The sequence below is a fragment of the Medicago sativa genome, chromosome 7, assembly GCF_051527215.1.
Source record: "Medicago sativa cultivar Bolivia chromosome 7, Bolivia_mono, whole genome shotgun sequence".
Lineage (NCBI taxonomy): Eukaryota > Viridiplantae > Streptophyta > Magnoliopsida > Fabales > Fabaceae > Medicago > Medicago sativa.
In genome coordinates, this window is record NC_140755.1 from 75,354,705 (window position 1) to 75,374,076 (window position 19,372).

Consider the following 19,372-nt stretch of genomic DNA (forward strand, 5'->3'; position numbering starts at 1 on the left):
TACAAAGCAACACTCACTTGAAACACAGAATCAGATAGGGTCGAATCCAATCACTATTCATTGAAAATTTCATCGTCGTTGAGTCAGCGTTAAAATCTCATTGTCCTTCTACTGCGATTTCAATCAATAAACCACCGTCGTCATATTTAATTGCCTTTAGATTGCATATCTATCTATCTATAATGTATAACCATTTTACATGGATATGCCACAACAGTTTTAACGTTGTTACCCTTTTGAATTTGAATTCAAACTAAAAATAACTATTAAGCTTGAAGAAAGACTATATCATTCCAGCCAAAGACTCTTGGTTTAATTACTTGTTTGTAGGTTTGTTTAGACAATTCTTGGTTTATCCCAAATAAATAATAAATGCAATTACAGAATCCAAAAATGATGTTTTATTAGGATCTATTTGTTGCTGGGATAGACACAACTTCAAGCACGATTGAATGGATCATGGGAGAGCTCCTATGTAACCCTAGCAATATGACAAAGGCAAGAAAAGAATTATGTAAAGCAATTGGAAAAGATGAAATAATTGACGAAATAATTGGCAACATAATTAGATAATAACTACTGCATTTATTATTTTTTTGAGATCCTAACTGCAATAATTGTCTGCATTTTACCACAATATCATGTTTGTAGTGAAATTGCAACTGATAATGCAATTTTTCTAACAGGATGAAATAGCTACAAAGCTGGTGAAATAGCTTGAACTCGAAGAGGTTGGACCCTCTTTAATGTCAACCCAAATTGCTCTTCCATATTCATGTCTTCTAGCTTTAATCCATCACCAAGTGTCCATTCAAAGTTGCGTAGAAGGGATGCCACAATCAAATGCACAACCCTATGAGCCAATGGCAATCCTGGACAAATTCTTTTGCCTGCCCCAAAGGGAATAAGTTCAAAATTATTACCCTTATAATTAATGTCACACTCCAAAAATCTTTCAGGCATGAACATATTTGGATTTTCCCAAACGGTTGGGTCTCTTCCCATGGCCCACACATTGACTAATATTTGTGCACTTTTTGGCACATTGAAACCTAATATGTTTACAATTTCATCGCATTTGTGGGGTAACAAAAATGGAGCTGGTGGATGCAACCGTAGAGTTTCCTTCACAACCGCTTGTAAAAAAGGCAACTTAAAAATATGTGATTCTTCAATTGTTTCATCTTTACCAATTGCTTCACATAACTCTTTTCTTGCTTTTTTTAATTTGTCTGAGTTACATAGTAGCTCTGCCATAATCCACTCAATCGTCCTTGATGATGTGTCAATTCCGGCAACAAATAAATCCTAACAAAACACCAATTTCCAAATTCAATTAAATTTGTCCTACGGTATTAGCAAAAGGTGAGGATTAAAGAATAAATTATGCAAAGAAAACAAGACAGTGAAAAATATGAAATAAAGTTTATCGATTCAAATTTCATATCAACGAATGTATCGCTGACTTTTTGTAAGTAAACCAATTTTTTTGTTTGTCTAGGGTCGTTCATGCAGCTGAAGTTATCTCTTAACGTTTAAATAGGAAAAATAACATTGATGTTTCATTAGTATTGTAAAACGACATATAATTTGAAACAAATTTGTTTCTCCAAGCGACGTATAATTTAGAACGGATGGAGTATAATTTATGAAAATAAATAAATTAATCATTGGAAAAAAATAGTAATTAATCATTGGAAAACCAACACTAACCAGAAACAGATGCAACATCTCATTGCGACTCAATTCCGATGTAGTTTCTCCAATATTGTAGTTATTGAGAAGTGAATCTAACACATCATTACAAACCTCATCAGCTTTGGAAGCTCTTGAACAAATTCTTTCTTCAATAATTCCATCAAAAATATCACATAAATTCTTCATGTAATTGGTCATCTTTGCCTGCACACCTTGTGGATCGAAGGGACGAAGAATTGGATAGAAATCTGAAATATTAGGCTTGCCAGCTTCTTCCATGATACCCCAAATAATGTTTCCAAACTCTTTAGACTTTTCATCATGTGTTAAATGAGCCAAATCTATAGAGAACAAAGTGTTTGAGATTGAATTAAGGACAGTTGTAAAAACAGCCTCACCAATATCAAAAACTTCACCTTTGTTGCCTTTTTCTTTCACATAATCCATTAATTCTTGCAACTTTTGTTGGCGAATGATTTTTGTTGAATCAAGCATTTTTGGAGAGAGTACTTTTGTAGCGCAAACTCTCCTAAGTTTCTTCCACGGTGTTGACAGGGGAAGCCATACCATTGAGAATTTATGATGCTCAGTTGCATAACTAGCATGTGGGATTGTTCTATTAGAGAAGATTTGGTAATTTTCTTGAAGGACTTGTTTGGCTAGTTTTGGGGAAGAGATTACAATTGTTGTTATTGTTCCTAGTTTTAGGGTCATGATTGGTCCATAGATGTTTGAGAGTTTTGTGAGTGTCTTGTGTGGATTTTTGCCAAGTTCTAAGATGTTTCCTATGATGGGAAGTGGCTTTGGCCCTGGTGGAAGTTTTGTAGAATTTTGAGTTTGGTTTAATTTTCTAAGAATGAAGATTAGAATGCTTGCACACAAAGAGGTAATCACTAGTAGAAGTGTTTGGTATTCCATGACTAACTGTGTTTGCCTTTTATTTTACATATATAAGAAAAGAAAATCGGAGAAGTGTCTGAAATAACAATGAATTAATGATATAGGACTATTGTTAAAGGGGCTGTTAATTTACACCCACCTAAAAACACTAGGGTGCAAATTAGCAAGCTACACCCACTTAAAAATACTAGGATGCAAATTAGCAAGTTACACCCACCTAAAAACATTAAGATGTAAGTTAGCAACATATACCCACTTGATTATATACACTCATTTTTATAAATTTATAAATTTTACCAAATTGTTTACACCCACCTCACTAATTTACACTCACTTTCATCATTCCAAATATTGTTTCCTTAAAAGTTCGTCTTTATCACATGTTTTGTACCTTAAGCATGTCATTGTCTTTTTTGTTTCTTTTTTAAGGATCTTCCTTAAGATAGTTACAAAACTGTCATTCTATTTAAATTTAATTAGAATAAAAACAAAATGGTGTTTTAGTAAAATATAAGTGGGTGTAACTTGCTAATTTACACATTAGTGTTTTTAGGTAGGTGTAAATTAGCAGCCCCCATTGTTAAAAAGTTCAAATGTGAGGTGACTTAAATAAGTGTTTATAGGCGGCGGCAACACTCACTTTACAAGTCGGTTTTATGGGGTTGTGTTTGGTCCAATCACAAATTTTAAGATGGCATTGATGCCTCGTCCAAGATCCGCCTACTATTAGATCACCTACTTTTATATCCACAAACCAAGCTTAATAGTGTTATCAGATCATTTATTATTTATATCCACACACCAAGACGAATAGTGTTGGGCGTGAGGTGGACATAGAAGAAGAGCCACATTTATTATCTTAGATGCGTGTTTTTGTTTTTTTGGCCATAGGAATGAGAGGTTGGAAAAGAGACAACACATTGCCATGTAACCATACCTTTCATATGAGAAGCAACTAGAAGTGGCTGAATTGAATCTCTTGATTGGTCAGTTTGAAATCAAAATGTTTGACTGTAAGCTTTGGTTTCATCTCTTGATTTTGATCTTCAGAACTTTGTAAGTCATATTTCATGGCCGTAAACAAGATTTGGCAAAACTCGTTAGTTTTTTTATGCTTTAATTTTAACGGTAAAAAATGGGAATGTCTATTTTGTTAAGACTCCTTTTCAGAGTTCAAGTGCTGCTTGTAATAAGTATACTTTTCCAGTTTTTTCATGATCAATTTAATTTACTCTTGCCTTAGCTAAATTATTTTTATCTTTCTTTTTTATGTATATTATTTTTCGTAACATTCTAATTGAAATCAATTGCAAAACAGTGCCAAAAAAAATGCATATATAATCAAACATATAGAGGTTTATTATTGCACGGATTAGAAGATTCACTTATAAGGTTCACTTAGTTTTACTTGACCAATTTATACATGTTGAACTTTGGTCACTAGTTTATATGGTTCACTTATTTATTTAGCAGTAGCAACTGCAGAATGATGGATGCTTGCGCTTGGAGGAGTTCGCCTTGATTGAGGTAAAAGCCAATGACTGGGTTTGCAACAGTTCTATGTGTTCCTAAACAATGATTGTTGGGGGAGTCAAGCCGTCTGCCGTCTTAAAATCTGCATTAGTCCTTCGTGGTTGACTTCAGACTGTTTGGCTAGAACTGACCGTGAATTCGTTGTTGTTTCTCACAATAAATTGTTGATAGGTGAATCCGTTACCATGTGAGTGTAAATGGTATTGACCATAATTTTAAATGAGTAGATGACCATAATTTAACATTGCATTCCTCAACAACGAAATATTTTTTTTAGAGGTCTTAGTAACGACACCACAATCATAATTGCAGTCACATAGATCGTAGCCCTCTACATTTTATTACCACAACATATCAATTATTGAAAAAGCAACACTAACCAGAAAAAGATGCACCATCTCATTGCGGCTCAATTCAGAAGTGGTTTCTCCAATATGGTTGTTATGAAGAAGTGAATCCAACACATCATTGCACACCTCAAAATCAACATCGGAAGCTCTTCAACAAATTCTTTCTTCAATAATTCCATTAAAAATATCACAAGTTTTTTATACAATTGGTGATTTTTGCATGCACACTTTGTGGATCTAAGGGACGAAGAATTGGAAAGAAATCTGAAACATTAGGCCTACAAACTTCTTCCATGAAACTCTAAATAATGTTCTCAAACTCGAGAGTTTTCATCAGGTGTGGAATCAGCCAAATCAATAGAGAACAAAGTGTTTGATATTGAATTAAAGACAGTTGTAAAAACAACCGCACCAATATAAAAAACCTCACCTTTCTTACAATTTTCAGAGAAGGAGATTGTAATTTATTAAACAAAATAGAACATAATCACAAAAAATTTAACAAACTACGGTAGAAAGTTGTACATGAGTTTGTTTGCTCTAAATGGGAACAAGTTGCACGTGAGTTTGAGCCAAGAGAACAAAATTTAAAATCCCAAAAAACATGAAAACGAGCCAACAAATGCTAACAAAAACACATATCTAAAAAGGGATTGAACAAGAAAACTAGCACAACCAACAAACAACAACACCAAAACATCACTAAGCACAAACCAAACCACATACAAGCACCCTTACCCCAAAACTGAACCAATAAAGTTGAAGAAAATTCTGTATTTCTTGTTAGATGAATGAATTATTTAAAATTTAACCTTGATTTAGTAAAACTATCTTGATACTAAAATTAAGGCATGTTTCCTTTAAGCTAAAAATACTCGTTTTTGCTTCAGATAATCTACTATTCCCTTATATATATATATATATATATATATATATATATATATATATATATATATATATATATATATATATATATATATATATATAGTGATTTATATATTGATGTTCCTATATGCTCAAATCAGGTTGAACCCTAACTCATCAATTTCTTGTCATTATTATATTTGTGTTTCTTGTGATTGTGATCATGCACCCCTTTATTAATACTAACAATTTATCTTAAAATATAAAAAAAGTTAACATTAAATATAAATGTATGTGTGTGTTGATTAAAAAAAAAATGTATGTGTGTGTAATCACAATATTTGGACAAATTTATTACTCCAACAACTCTATACATGTGATTTTTGTTAAAAATGATAAGAACTATAAAAGAGATGGAGGGAGTACTTATATACCAACATGTAGGAACATTGAAAGTATGTGCCAATTTGCTAGTTGGAATAAGTATTCCAACTCCAACTAGTAAATCGGCAAATACTTTCAATGTCACCAAATGTTGGTATATAAGTACTACCTCCATCTCTTTTATAGTTATTGCAACTTGTAAATCGCCACCTACTATCAATGTCACCACGTGCTACCAGCGTCATTGGTGATGACCATTTTGTAATTTATAGGAAAGGTTATTCCTTTTATGGGATATATATTTTTTTTGTGGCGATGACCATCTCAATTTTGAATCTTTTGTGGTGAGAATCAGGGATACATTTAAGCAAAAGGGGTTAGGTTATTCCTTATATGGGATATATATATATATTTTTGTATCTCTATAAGGGTAGGTAGGAACAAGAACTCCAAATAATTTTCTTATCATTTATTTTCAATTCTGGTTATATATATGTGATTTCAAAATGTTGTGTGAAATTTTGCTTTTGATTGTAACCCATCTTTCTACGAATAATTTGGTAGACCATTGAGGTGTGCATTACTTTACGGAAATGCTTATTATAGCAAAACTTTGCATTCCAAAGGTTTCTCGAAAGACGTGGCAAAATAATCTATATCTATATATTATATATATTTGAGCCATTTTCCTCAAAGCTATATATGGTAGTTTTTTTCTCATGACACGTGACATCTTGAACCAAACAAAGAACCTTATGAGTTTGGCATTTAACGTAACGTGTACAATTGTTTTGTTTTTATTTTCATAATAATAATGTGAGGCAATTATAATATTTTTATTTTTAATGTTTGCCAAACAAATATGGATACAATCAATATCTTAATTCATGTTTTGGAATTTTATTTTAGTTTCACAGCCAACATGAAATATACGTTATAATATTTTTAATTGCAATATTTTTATTTAAGTAACTAAGTTTCCAATTTTTCTTTTTTCGGTGGTTTCCTTAACAATGAGGAGACATAGACTGATTTTTATGTTTGGTTTTGTAGTAATAATAATAATAATAATATATAGTTTTGTTAAAAAAAATAAAAAACTATAGTCGTAAAAATATGTATCATGGTATTGCTTTTATAACAAACATATATACGTTTTTTTTTTATTTTTATTTTTTACAAAAAACATATATATGTTGATAATAGCACCGATTATGTTGATAGTAGCCGGCAACCACAATTTAAATTCATGGTATTTAAACAATCACAAACATTAATTAATTATACTCAAATTTTCACTTCAAACATATCCACCTAATCTGATGAAGTAGCTTGAACTCGAAGAGATTCAATCATCTTTAGGGTTATTCCAAATTGCTCCTTCATATTCATGTCTTCTGGCTTTAGCCCATCAGCAAGTCTCCATTCAAATTTGCGTAGAAGGGATGCTACAATCAAATGCATAGTCCTATGAGCTAATGGCAACCCTGGACAAATTCTTTTGCCTGCTCCAAACGGTATAAGCTCAAAATTGCTACCCATATACTTAATGTCACACTCCAAAAATCTTTCAGGCATAAACATATCTGAATTTTTCCAAATAGTTGGATCTCTTCCCATGGCCCACACATTGACTAATATTTGTGCATGTTTTGGCACAATGAAGCCTAATATGCTCACAGTTTCATCACATTTATGGGGCAGCAATAATGGAGCTGGTGGGTGCAACCGAAGGGTTTCCTTCACAACTGCTTGTAAGTAAGGTAATTTGGAAATATTTGATTCCTCAACTGTTTCATCTTTTTCAATTGCTTGACATAACTCTTTTCTTACTTTTGTTAATTTGTCAGGGTTACGTAATAGCTCCGCCATAATCCATTCAATCGTGCTTGATGTTGTGTCAATACCAGCAACGAACAAATCCTAACAAAAACATCATTTCCAAGTTCAATTAAATTTAACTTATGGTAACAGAAGAGGAATTCAAGAAATTTAAACCATATGCAATGAAAAAGCAACACTAACCAGAAAAAGATGCACCATCTCATTGCGGCTCAATTCAGAAGTGCTTTCTCCAATAATATTGTTGCTATTAAGAAGTGAATTTAACACATCATTGCACACCTCAAAATCAGCACTGGAAGCTCTTGAACAAATTCTTTCTTCAATAATTCCATTAAAAATATCACACAACTTTTTTATACAATTGGTCATCTTTGCATGCACACCTTGTGGATCAAAAGGACGAAGAATTGGAAAGAAATCTGAAACATTAGGCCTACCAGCTGCTTCCATGTAACTCCAAATAATGTTCTCAAACTCTTGAGACTTTTCATCAGGTGTGGAATCAGCCAAATCAATAGAAAACAAAGTGTTTGAAATTGAATTAAGAACAGTGTTAAAAACAGCCTCACCAATATCAAAAACCTCACCTTTGTTGCATTTTTCATTCACATAATCCAATAATTCTTGCAACTTTTGTTGGCGAAGGATATTTGTTGAGTGAAGCATTTTTGTAGAAAATACTTTTGTAGCGCAACTTTTCCTTAGTTTCTTCCACAAAGCTAATGTTGGAAGCCACCCAACTGAGAATTTGTCATGATCAACTGCACTAAGTGCATGTGGAACAGTTCTATTAGAGAAGATTTGGGAATTTTCATGTAAGACTTGTTTGGCTAGTTGTGGGGATGAAATTACTATGGTTGTTATTGTTCCTAGTTTTAGTGTCATGATTGGTCCATAGTTTTGTGAGTTCCTTATGTGGATTTTTGCCAAGTTCTAAGATGTTTCCTATGATGGGAAGTGGGTATGGCCCTGGTGGAAGTTTAGTAGAATTTTGGGTTTGGTTTAATTTTCTAAGAATAAAGACGAGAATGGTTGCACACAAAGAGGTAATCACTAGTAGAAGTGTTTGGTAGTCCATGGCTTATTGTTTTTGGCTTTCCTTTTACATATATATACTTGTAAGAAAAGAAGAGCACTGACAGGGTGTGATATGGGGATAGATACGGTTCCAGTGGTTATAATGCTAAGGAGATTGGAAGGTGTGTGGGTTGTATGTCAGGGTTGTATGATTGGAATAAACAATGGAATAATGATCTACAACTACTGAAACACAGTCTCATTAGATATTAAATGAGCGATGATCTAAGCAAGTATTTGCATGTAACGACAATGGTCATCTTGAAAGCCAGTTTTATGGGTTATGTTACTCAAAACACAAATTTTAATAGGGAACTTCTACGGTACACCTACAAATTAAGGTATATCGGTACTCTTGTTTAAATAATTTATAAATTAACTATTATTTTTTATGAAAAAAATAGATGTTTGTTGACATTTATATTTAAAAAAATATCATTTCATAAGAAAAAACATCATTTCATTTTGTATAAAAATCATACTATTTTTTTTTTTTACATTTTATTGTAAAAAATAATTAAAATTCTCAATTATGAGTAATAAAAATTCAAAAAAATTAATTTTTATTGCGTTGACGTTTTTGGTAAATAAGATTTAGTTACTATAATTATAGGTGATAAAAAATAATTTTTTTCTACAAAAAAATAACTCATTTAACTATTAATTTAAGGATTTGGTGTACCAATACACTCAAATTTTTTGATGTACCATATAATTTTCCATTTTAATATAGTATTAGGATCTTGAAGAAGATCCACATGTTAGATCACCTACCATCTATATTTATGCATAAAGCAGTAGTCTTGCGTGTGAGGACATAGAAGATAGAAGAAGAGTCACATATATCAACTTAAATGTGTTTTTGTTATTTTGCCATAGGAATGAGAGGATGGTGAAGCGACAACACATTGCCTTTTAACCATAAATTTGATATGAGAAGCAAGTAGAAGTCCTTGCATTTTAACCATCTTGTCTTTTTGTAGGTATGTTATGTCTAGTGGTGAGAAAGATGATCACTACAAGAATTCCTCTCGTTACTAACCAATTCAAAACTGCATTACTGACGGATTTATACCCTCAGTAATCTAAGTCATATTTCATGGCGATAAACTTTTTACTTAGAAATCGGAGATTCTATTTTGTCTAGTCTAATTTTTTTTTTATAGAGTTCTGGTGCTGCTTGTAATAAGTAGATTTTTCCGGTTTTTTTAGCTCATTTTTGAACAAATGGATAAACGACGATTTTTATTGTAACTGTATTACATCAAACAATGTTATTTCTTATTTTTAATATAGTGCATTATTTTTATTTTTTTAATTTTAGTCACATATATACCAAATACCTAGATCTGCGATGAGTTGCTACCCTAGGTGTTGCCAAAAGGTCACCGCCCCTTGTCTTTTGTGGGGCAGGGGATTTTGTTTGAAACTCAATTGTGGGGTAAGTTTCATAATAAAAAAGTTAGACAGCATAAAAATAATAAATTTTTTGCAATATATGTTTCACAATGGAATACTTCATCCGATCCTATTTATAAGAAAAAATTGACTTTTTAGATTTATTGAGTAATTGATTTATTTGGTCTAGAATATAGACAAAATACATCATTTATGCAATGAATCAAAAAAGTCAAATATTTCTTATAAATAATACCGGAGAAAGTACCGATGAAGGTGGCACGATAAAGACAGTGCCAGAGTTGGAAGCAGGATGAAAACATGTGTTGCTATTTTATAATTAAATATAAAAACATAAATGAAAATAGAATTTACTTTGGGAAAATATTTTTTATTTTTATATATTAAAATTTATGTTCGTTTTTTTTTTGAAGGAGAAATTTATGTTAGTTACGTTTTTTTTTTTTGGTTCAAATGTTAGTTACGTTTTATTGGTCAACAACGAGAAAATAGATTATTTAAGTGAACAATTCTCTTGGTATATTTTTAAAAGATGAAAATACCAAAAAGTTATTTTCATTATTTACAAGGGTGGATCATCCCTAACTATGATTTTACGCTTTTTTGTTTGTTTGAAGGGAACTATCATTTTACCTTCTCTCTATCATAATAACTATCTTTGAATCTCATTTTCTTATTAACAAGTTAAACTAAACACAATAAATGAAAACAAAAACTATTTTTACAAAGCAACACTCTATTATTAAACAGAACACACAGAACCATTTTAGATCACTTTGGTGTTAGACAAGATTAGATGAAACCAAATCATTTGACTACCTCATATTTAATTGCCTTTAGATTGCAAAGAAAACCAAATGGGATACATCATGGAAAATCATGCCAAGTAAACCAACCTTAATTTATCCTAACAAAAATCCACTTATCACGAGCGCAACCATTGATTTGGAATATGAGAGTGTGCTCCTCCTCAAGGTCTCATGTTCGATTCTTTCCGGTGTCAATTTGGATGAGCTAATTTAACTTTTTTAAAAAAACCTAGCGAACTCATGTACGGGAGCGAAACCAAGTTACAAAAAATATGATAAGTGAACATTGCAAAGAACAAATAGGGTTTCAGTTTAGCAAATGGATCGACCGCCAACACAGTATCAAAATTCGACCGTCAAACTCTCTAAACACAACAACAAGCATAAAAGCTCTTTCGAGCATTAATAATATCAAGGTGGAGGTATACATGACGCCTTGAAGCATGCATATCTCAATCACTCTGAAAGATCAGAAAATCAAAGATGTCAGACCACCAAACACACCATGTTTTAATCAAACGCGTAAGAACACAAATCGAGGGATGAGTCCAATACCTTAGTAACCAAATAGACACTTTGTGGTTAATAGAACCAGACCCTTTTGGGTTATTGAAACCGAAACAAACCCTTACAGGTTAGGGAAACCGAACCATAACTAAGCCAAAATCTAGAGCCTCATCATCCCTTGACAAGAACACACAAACACAACAAATAGCCGGATACATCACAAACACGATCCAACAATAGAAAAGATCCAGCACACACAAACAAGACCTACAAACCTACAAAAATAAAGAAAAAAAACCCAAAGACCAGCCAAAAAAAGCGATGATCCGAGGACCTCCAACGATGGAACTTGCACGAAACCTCTAGTAGACACAAACATAATCCAAAACAAACCAGCAACTTCGGATCAACGAGCTAAGACCCAACACCAAAACACAAACCTAGATCCGAGTTCCAAGATCTAGATCGAAACCAACAACCTCCTTGTTCCATACAACGGCGACAAAACTACAATAATTGTCTGCATTTTACCACAATATCATGTCTGTAGTGAAATTGCAACTAATTATGTAATTTCTCCAAGAGGTTGAAATAGCCTGAACTCGAAGAGGTTGGACCCTCTTTAATGTTAACCCAAATTGCTCTTCCTTATTCATGTCTTCTGACTTTAATCCATCATCAAGTGTCCATTCAAAGTTGCATAGAAGGGATGCCACAATTAAATGCACAACCCTGTGAGCCAATGACAATCCTGGACAAATTCTTTTGCCTACCCCAAAGGGCATAAGTTCAAAATTATTACCCTTATAATTAATGTCACACTCCAAAAATCTTTGAGGCATGAACATATTTGGATTTTCCCAAACGGTTGGGTCTCTTCCCATGGCCAACACATTGACTAATATTTGTGCATTTTTTGGCACATTGAAACCTAATATGTTCACAATTTCATCACATTTGTGGGGTGTAACACCCCGTTTTCCCAACGTAAAAATTTCATAAATAAATCAGAGTTTTTCAACTTTAAACGGAATACTACACTTCTTAAAAATTCATAAACTGAATAAATAACAATTTTTTCTTCAAAATCATTTAACATAAATAATTCAAAACTTCGCAGCGGAAATTAGTTCAACAATAAAAATAATCTTTGGCACGCAGGCCTCATCAGAAAATCTCATAAGTCTTAGTTCAATATTTATTCATAAAAGTTCATAAACAATACGTAAGGAATAGAAGTAAAGTCAAGTCCCATCCCGTTACGTATCAGAGCACCTAGACACACATGTGAGGAGTCCACTCACGACGCCTCTAATCTTGATTACCTGCAAGTTACCCATACGAAGAGCAACATTTCCAAGCAGAGGGGTGAGATTTCTCAAAACAAAAATATTAAACATATAAATCATATAAAGTACATTCAACAACTTAAACATCTTATAACTCATTAATCGTATCTAAGAACTTAAACTTCCTTAACTAGTATCATTAATATTCCTACATTAGTTATACACTTCATCTTATATCATCTTAATTATAGACATAAACATCATCATCATATAACATCAATTACTAATCATAAACATCAGCATACATCATCAAATATTAATTACAAACATCAACACATATATTAATCACAAACATCAACATCTAACACCAAATATAATCATAAGCAACATCATGTAATTCACATAAGTATCATTATCAAAGCATATCATTTATCGAAAACAACTTCATAAGTAAGTTCATAATCAACTTCTTAAACAAACATAATCATTAAATCATAACCAAGTATCATCAACAACTCAAGACATCATAACATCAGCATTAATATTCATTTAATATCATATTATTATCATCGTCAATCATAAACAACATCATCATCAAACATCATCATCAAACATAATCAAACATCATCATCAAACATAAACAACCATCATCATCAAAACATAATCAAAACATCATCATCGAACATCACTTATCAAATCATCATTAAATATAAGTTATGACGACTCTACAATGCAACAACAACTTCAACAACAACTTAGACCACTTCGACAGCAACTTAGACAACTTCGACAACAACTTAGACAACTTCGACAAATTCAATATGCATGTGGTACCACCAGGGCATTAAGCCCCCTTCGCTAAGGTCATATTTGGACCTGTCGGGCATTAAGCCCCCATCGCTAAGGTCATCAAGAACCTGTCAGGCATTAAGCCCCCATCGCTGACTATGCAACAACACAATCTTCCTACAACTTGGACAACAACGTGAACATCTTATACAATTCCATTAAAATGGACAACTTCTTAAATCATGACAACTTAGACCGACTTGTACATCTTCGCTAAAACTCAACAGCAACATAGACAACGTACGGACAGTTCACAACATATGATCATCATTGAATGCATTACACTAACTTTAAACATCATAAGTATTTACTTAATGTATTTATAACACGTCACTTTACTTATAACATTAAATCAAGGTTCAACAGCAACGAACAGCGACAAATACAGCATATAACAGTGCTTGAATATCATATAATCAAATAAGAAATGAATCATATCAATCATCATAAAAACATCATAAATAATACTTATAAATTAATACTCCTTTGCTAATAATCACAATTATCTAACTCGGGCTTCTGTGCAGCTTAAATCATTCTAAAAAACTCTCATTCTTAGCTCTAGGATCAACTCATAACTACATGTGCGAAAGGATCGCAAGTAATATAATTTAGAGCAACTAGCAGTGTTGCTCGCCATTGCGGGCGATTTGCTCGCCATTGCGAGCGGCTTCAGGTCTTACTCGCCATTGCGAGTGGGTTTGCTCGCAGTTGCGAGCGTTCTGGGTTTACTCGCCGTTGCGAGTTGGTTTGCTCGCAGTTGCGAGCGATGAAGGTCAGTATGGCCAGAATCCTAAAAATCTCAATTTTTCATCTACTCTCATGTTTCTAACTATCAAACTACTTCTAATAACTTCCCTATGGGATATCTAAGGTCTGTTCATGATTCTCTCATCGATTCTACAGTTCTTCATCATCTAATCATCAAATCGCTCATAAACCCTAATCCTCTTAATCTCACAAACTCTCCCCAAACTCGTTAGATGTAATCTAATGATTTAACAACTTAATATTAATGCAAGATAGTCTCACCCTCACCTTAGATTAATTTCTGAATCAGCAGCAGCGTTCTTCTTTCCTAAGGTCTTCTCCTCTTCTCTTCTCTTGACTTTTCTCCTCTTTTCCAAAAAGCGGTTTCCGGTAAACTCTTTCTAACCTAAGCTTCTCTATTTATAATACTAAAATATTCTTCCCAAATCTATTTTGGCCCAACAACTTATTCTTCTTTCTATTCTAACCCCCAATTCCACTCACACTTATAATCCTCATAATCTTATTTATTTCTAAATTAAATATATCTCTCACAAATAACAAATATATTTCTACACCAAATAACAAATATATCTCTAACAAATAACAAATATATTTCTACACCAAATAACAAATATATCTCTAACAAATAACAAATATATATTATTCTAGTAAATACCAACATATAACATAACAAAATATCACTCATCAAAATAAATCGACTAAATCATAAAAAGACATCTAATCTCAAAACTACCTCCAAATCTACTTACTCTAATAATTCTCATATTCTAATAAATAATAGAATAATGCCACATAATAAAATACTAACACCTCACATATTTAAATAAATCACATAAATAGATTGTAACTTAATAAAAATATATAAATAAAAGGAGGGCGTTACATGGGGTACCAAAAATGGAGCTGGTGGGTGCAACCGAAGAGTTTCCTTCACAACCGCTTGTAAAAAAGGCAACTTAAATATATGTGATTCTTCAATTGTTTCATCTTTACCAATTGCTTCACAAACTCTTTTCTTGCTTTTCTTAACGTGTTTGGGTTACATAGTAGCTCTGCCATAATCCAATCAATCGTCCTTGATGATGTGTCAATCCCGGCAGCAAATAAATCCTAACAAAACACCAATTTCCAAATTCAATTAAATTAATCCCACGGTATTAGCAAAAGGTGTGGATTAAAGACTAAATGATGCAAATAAAATATGACAGTGAAAAATATGAAATAAAGTTTATTGATTCAAATTGCATATCAACGAATATATCACTAAATCCATTTGAGTTAGCTTGATGGTGTTGCATTGAGATGTAAGAGTGTGTGATTCCTCAAGATTTCAGGTTCGATTCTTCCCGGTCTTTCCGATGTCAATTTGGGTTGTCTAATTTACCTTCTTCAGAAGAAAACGAAAAGAATATATCACTAAGTTTTTTTTGAGTAAACCATTTTTTTTGTCCGAGTCGCTCATGCAGCCAAAGCTACCTCTCAATTGTTTATTGATGTACCACCTTGTATTAATGACTTATTATCTAATGAAATAAATTGAAGTTAATTACCTTATTATTATTTTTTTCTTAACCTTTGTTTTTATTTTCAGGAGATAGAGATCTCGATAATCGGGGGTTAACCAAGAATTAAGTAAAGTTTAATAAATAATTGTTTCAATCAGAATTTAAATTCAATTTTACCAAACGATATTAAAAAAAGTGTCAATCAAATATATTGTGTGTAATTCTTTTTTACATTGTTATGTATAGTAATTGTCCGATTATTTAAAGCTTCTTGACTATAGCTATAACTTTTGAAAATCACGTATATAATTAGTTTTTGTTTTGTTTCAATTGACTAAAAAATGGTTGATTTGCTGTCGAGGCACGATGTTTTTGTGCAGAATGCAAGGAAGCTATTAAAAACAAAATTGTGGTATGATAGTAAAAATTGTAGCGCAATTTTCTGATAAGGGTGTAGTATTGTAATGTGTACGAGTTTTATCGTGATACGATATAGGTAAATCGTGACACGATTTTGAAAGTATCAGAGTGCTATTTAAGGTTTCATTGTTCGTTTTTTTAGGAGGGCTTCAAGAGAGAGAAACTTAAGAAATCAAAGGAGGTAGCTTAGGGTTTAGTGTTTTTTGTGAGAGGTTCTCCTTAGATGTTCTCTTGGGTTGAGAAACATTTATAAACACCTTGGGAGAGTGAAATCATTGAGTCTCTTGTTCTTGGGAAGAGATTGAGAAAAAAGGTAGAAGTTAGGTGTTGTTCTTGGAGAGCTTGTTGAAACTAATTTCTTGTAAGTCTCTTGTATAACTCATTGATAGTAGATTGAAGAGATCATTCTCTCCTCAAGAATAGGCCATTGTTGACCGAATTGGGTAAACATTTCTTGTTGTGTTTGTTTCTCTTCTCTTTTTATCTTATGCTTGTGGTTTTGTGCTTTACATTTGGTTCCTAGATTAGATCTATGTTTGTTATTATTGTTATTGCTTGAGGTTACTTTGATGTCGGTTACTACTTCCCTTTGCTCAACACATCTTAGTTTATTGGTGTGATTTTGAGTCTGAATTTACAACATTTTTGAAGGAACGTATATAATTAGTTGTAAATTGTATAATACAAAAAAGAAATTACTCTGGTAATATGTCAAAAATTAAACTCTTAGTAATTAATTCATTGGAAAACCAACACTAACCAGAAACAGATGCAACATCTCATTGCGACTCAATTCCGAAGTAGTTTCTCTAAGGGCTCGTTTGTTATTGATTAAAATAAAAGTGATTTTGACATAAAATAATTTAGAGATTATATTTTAGAGATTTTATGAGAAATCATATAATCTATTTTGTGTTTGTATACCGTAATAAAAGTTACGTTTTTTAAATAATAATTTAGTTTGTTTGGATACACCTATATAAAAGCAATTTTTTTGTTACAAACTAAGTTCAATCTATTGAACCGTATTCTCTCTCTCTCTCTCTCTCTCTCTCTCTCTCTCTCTCTCTCTCTCTCTCTCTCTCTCTCTCTCTCTCTCTCTCTCCTTAAAAAAAATCTATTTTTTGAGAAGCTGCTCTTAACAGCTTTTTATTTGAAGTTGTTTTTAGATTATTTTTAGATTCTGATTTTTTCAAAAAGCTATAACAAACAGATGCAATATTCTTAAAAGTGATTATTTTTTTAAATTAAATGATTTTGTTCGTAAAAAAGCTATAACAAACGAGCTCTAATATTGTTGTTATTAAGAAGTGAATCTATCACATCATTGCAAGCCTCATCAACTTTGGAAGCTCTTGAGCAGATTCTTTCTTCAATAATTCCATCAAAAATATCATATAACATCTTCATGTAATTGGTCATCTTTGCATGCACACCTTGTGGATCTAAGGGACGAAGAATTGGAAAGAAATCTGAAACATTAGGCTTACCAGCTTCTCCATGATACCCCAAATAATGTTTTTCAAACTCTTTAGACTTTTCATCATGTGTTAAATGAGCCAGCCAAATCAATAGAGAACAAAGTGGTTGAAATTGAATTAAGGACAGTTGTAAAAACAGCCTCACCAATATCAAAAACTTCACCTTTGTTGCATTTTTCTTTCACATAATCCAATAATTCTTTCAACTTTTGTTGGCGAAAGATTTTTGTTGTATCAAGCATTTTCGGAGAGCACTTTTGTTGCGCAAACTCTCCTAAGTTTCTTCCAAGTTGTTGACATGGGAAGCCATGCCATCGAGAATTTATAATTCTCAATTGCATAACTAGCATGTGGGATTGTTTTATTAGAGAAGATATAGTAATTTTCTTGAAGGACTTGTTTGGCTAGTTGTGGGGATGAGATTACTATTGTTGTTATTGTTCGTAGTTTTAATGTCATGATTGGTCCATAGATGTTTGAGAGTTTTGTGAGTGTCGTGTGTGGATTTTTGCCAAGTTCTAAGATGTTTCCTATGATGGGAAGTGGCTTTGGACCTGGAGGAAGTTTTGCAAAATTTTGAGTTTGGTTTAAATTTCTAAGAATGATTATGAGAATGCTTGCACACAAAGAGGAAATCACTAGTAGAAGTGTTTGGTATTCCATGACTAATTGTGTTTGCCTTTTCTTTTACATATATTTATAAGAAAAGAAGATCGGAGAAGTTTCTGAAATAAAAATGAATTAATGATTTTGGACTATTGTTAAAAAGTTCAAATGAGAGGCGACTTAAATAAGTGTTTACAGGTGGGGCAACATCCACTTTACAAGTCGATTTTTTGGAGTTGCGTTAGGTTCAACCACAAATTTTAAGATGGTATTAATGTCTTGTTCAAGATCCGCTAGCCATTAGATCACCTACTTTTATATCCACAAACCAAGTTTAATAGTGTTATCATGTCATTTATTATTGGCAAAATTACACTTTTAGTCCCTTAACTTAATTTCAGGTAACATTTTGGTCCTTTATCTTTTTTTTTCATTTCAATTTGGTCCTTTTTGTCCATTTTCATATGAATTTTTAAGCTTAAAATTCATGATTTTATTTTCTTATGGTCTTTTAGTCTTCAAATCTATTTCTACATAGATATGATTGCTTCCCTTAGGTGTTGCCAAATGGTTACCGTCCCCTAGTCTTTTGTGGGGCAGGGGGTTTTGTTTGAAACTCAATTGTGGGGAAAAAGTTTCATAATCAAAAAGTGAGACAACATAACAATAATGAAATTTTCACAATATATATGGTTCACAATGGAATACCGAAGAAGGTGGTACGATTAAGACATTGCCAGAGTCGGAAGCAGGCTGAAAACATGTGTTGCTATTTTATAATTAAATATAAAAACATAAATGAAAATAGAATTTCCTTTGGGAAAATATTTTTTATTTGTATATCTTAAAATTTATGTTAGTTTTATTTGTCAACAATGAGAAAATATATTATTTAAGTGAACAATTGTCTTAGTATATTTTTAAAAGATGAAAATACCAAAAAGTTAAACTATCATTTGAAGGGAACTATCATTTTACTTTCTCTCTATCATAATAACTATCTTTGCATCTCATTTTCTTATTAACAAGTTAAACTAAACACTCCTTCAAAAAAAAAATTTA

The 19,372-nt window shown here is 32.1% G+C and overlaps 1 protein-coding gene and 2 pseudogenes across 3 annotated transcripts; all 3 read right to left on the minus strand.

Moving 5' to 3' along the window:
* Positions 1 to 291: 291 nt before the first annotated feature.
* LOC146908492 (cytochrome P450 76T24-like) lies at positions 292 to 2,620 on the minus strand. 2 transcript variants are annotated; one of them, XR_015018102.1, is made up of 3 exons: positions 1,714 to 2,620; positions 633 to 1,308; positions 292 to 481 (listed from the first exon to the last, which is right to left on the minus strand). XR_015018102.1 is itself a non-coding variant. In XM_085724458.1 (2 exons), the coding sequence occupies exons 1-2, from the start codon at positions 2,614 to 2,616 to the stop codon at positions 697 to 699; spliced, it is 1,515 nt and encodes a 504-aa protein (XP_085580584.1). In that variant the 5' UTR covers positions 2,617 to 2,620; the 3' UTR covers positions 566 to 696. The 2 variants fall into 2 exon arrangements, 1 of the variants encoding a protein (XP_085580584.1); XM_085724458.1 differs by lacking the exon at positions 292 to 481 and having other exon boundaries at positions 566 to 1,308.
* A 4,333-nt stretch (positions 2,621 to 6,953) lies between these two features.
* Positions 6,954 to 8,657, minus strand: LOC146908493 (cytochrome P450 76T24-like; annotated as a pseudogene). Its single transcript, XR_015020457.1, has 2 exons — positions 7,755 to 8,657; positions 6,954 to 7,652 (listed from the first exon to the last, which is right to left on the minus strand). The product of XR_015020457.1 is annotated as a cytochrome P450 76T24-like (transcript).
* A 2,707-nt stretch (positions 8,658 to 11,364) lies between these two features.
* LOC146908494 (cytochrome P450 76T24-like) lies at positions 11,365 to 18,376 on the minus strand (annotated as a pseudogene).
* Between the last annotated feature and the right edge of the window lie 996 nt (positions 18,377 to 19,372).

What these genes read in the sequence shown, in the direction of transcription:
- LOC146908492 (XM_085724458.1), bottom strand. Translation starts at nt 2,616, where the DNA reads ATGGAATACCAAACACTTCTACTAGTGATTACCTCTTTGTGTGCAAGC. An exon ending in AGATGTTGCATCTGTTTCTG is followed by an intron (nt 1,309 to 1,713) that starts GTTAGTGTTGGT and finishes GTGTTTTGTTAG; the next exon opens with GATTTATTTGTTGCCGGAAT.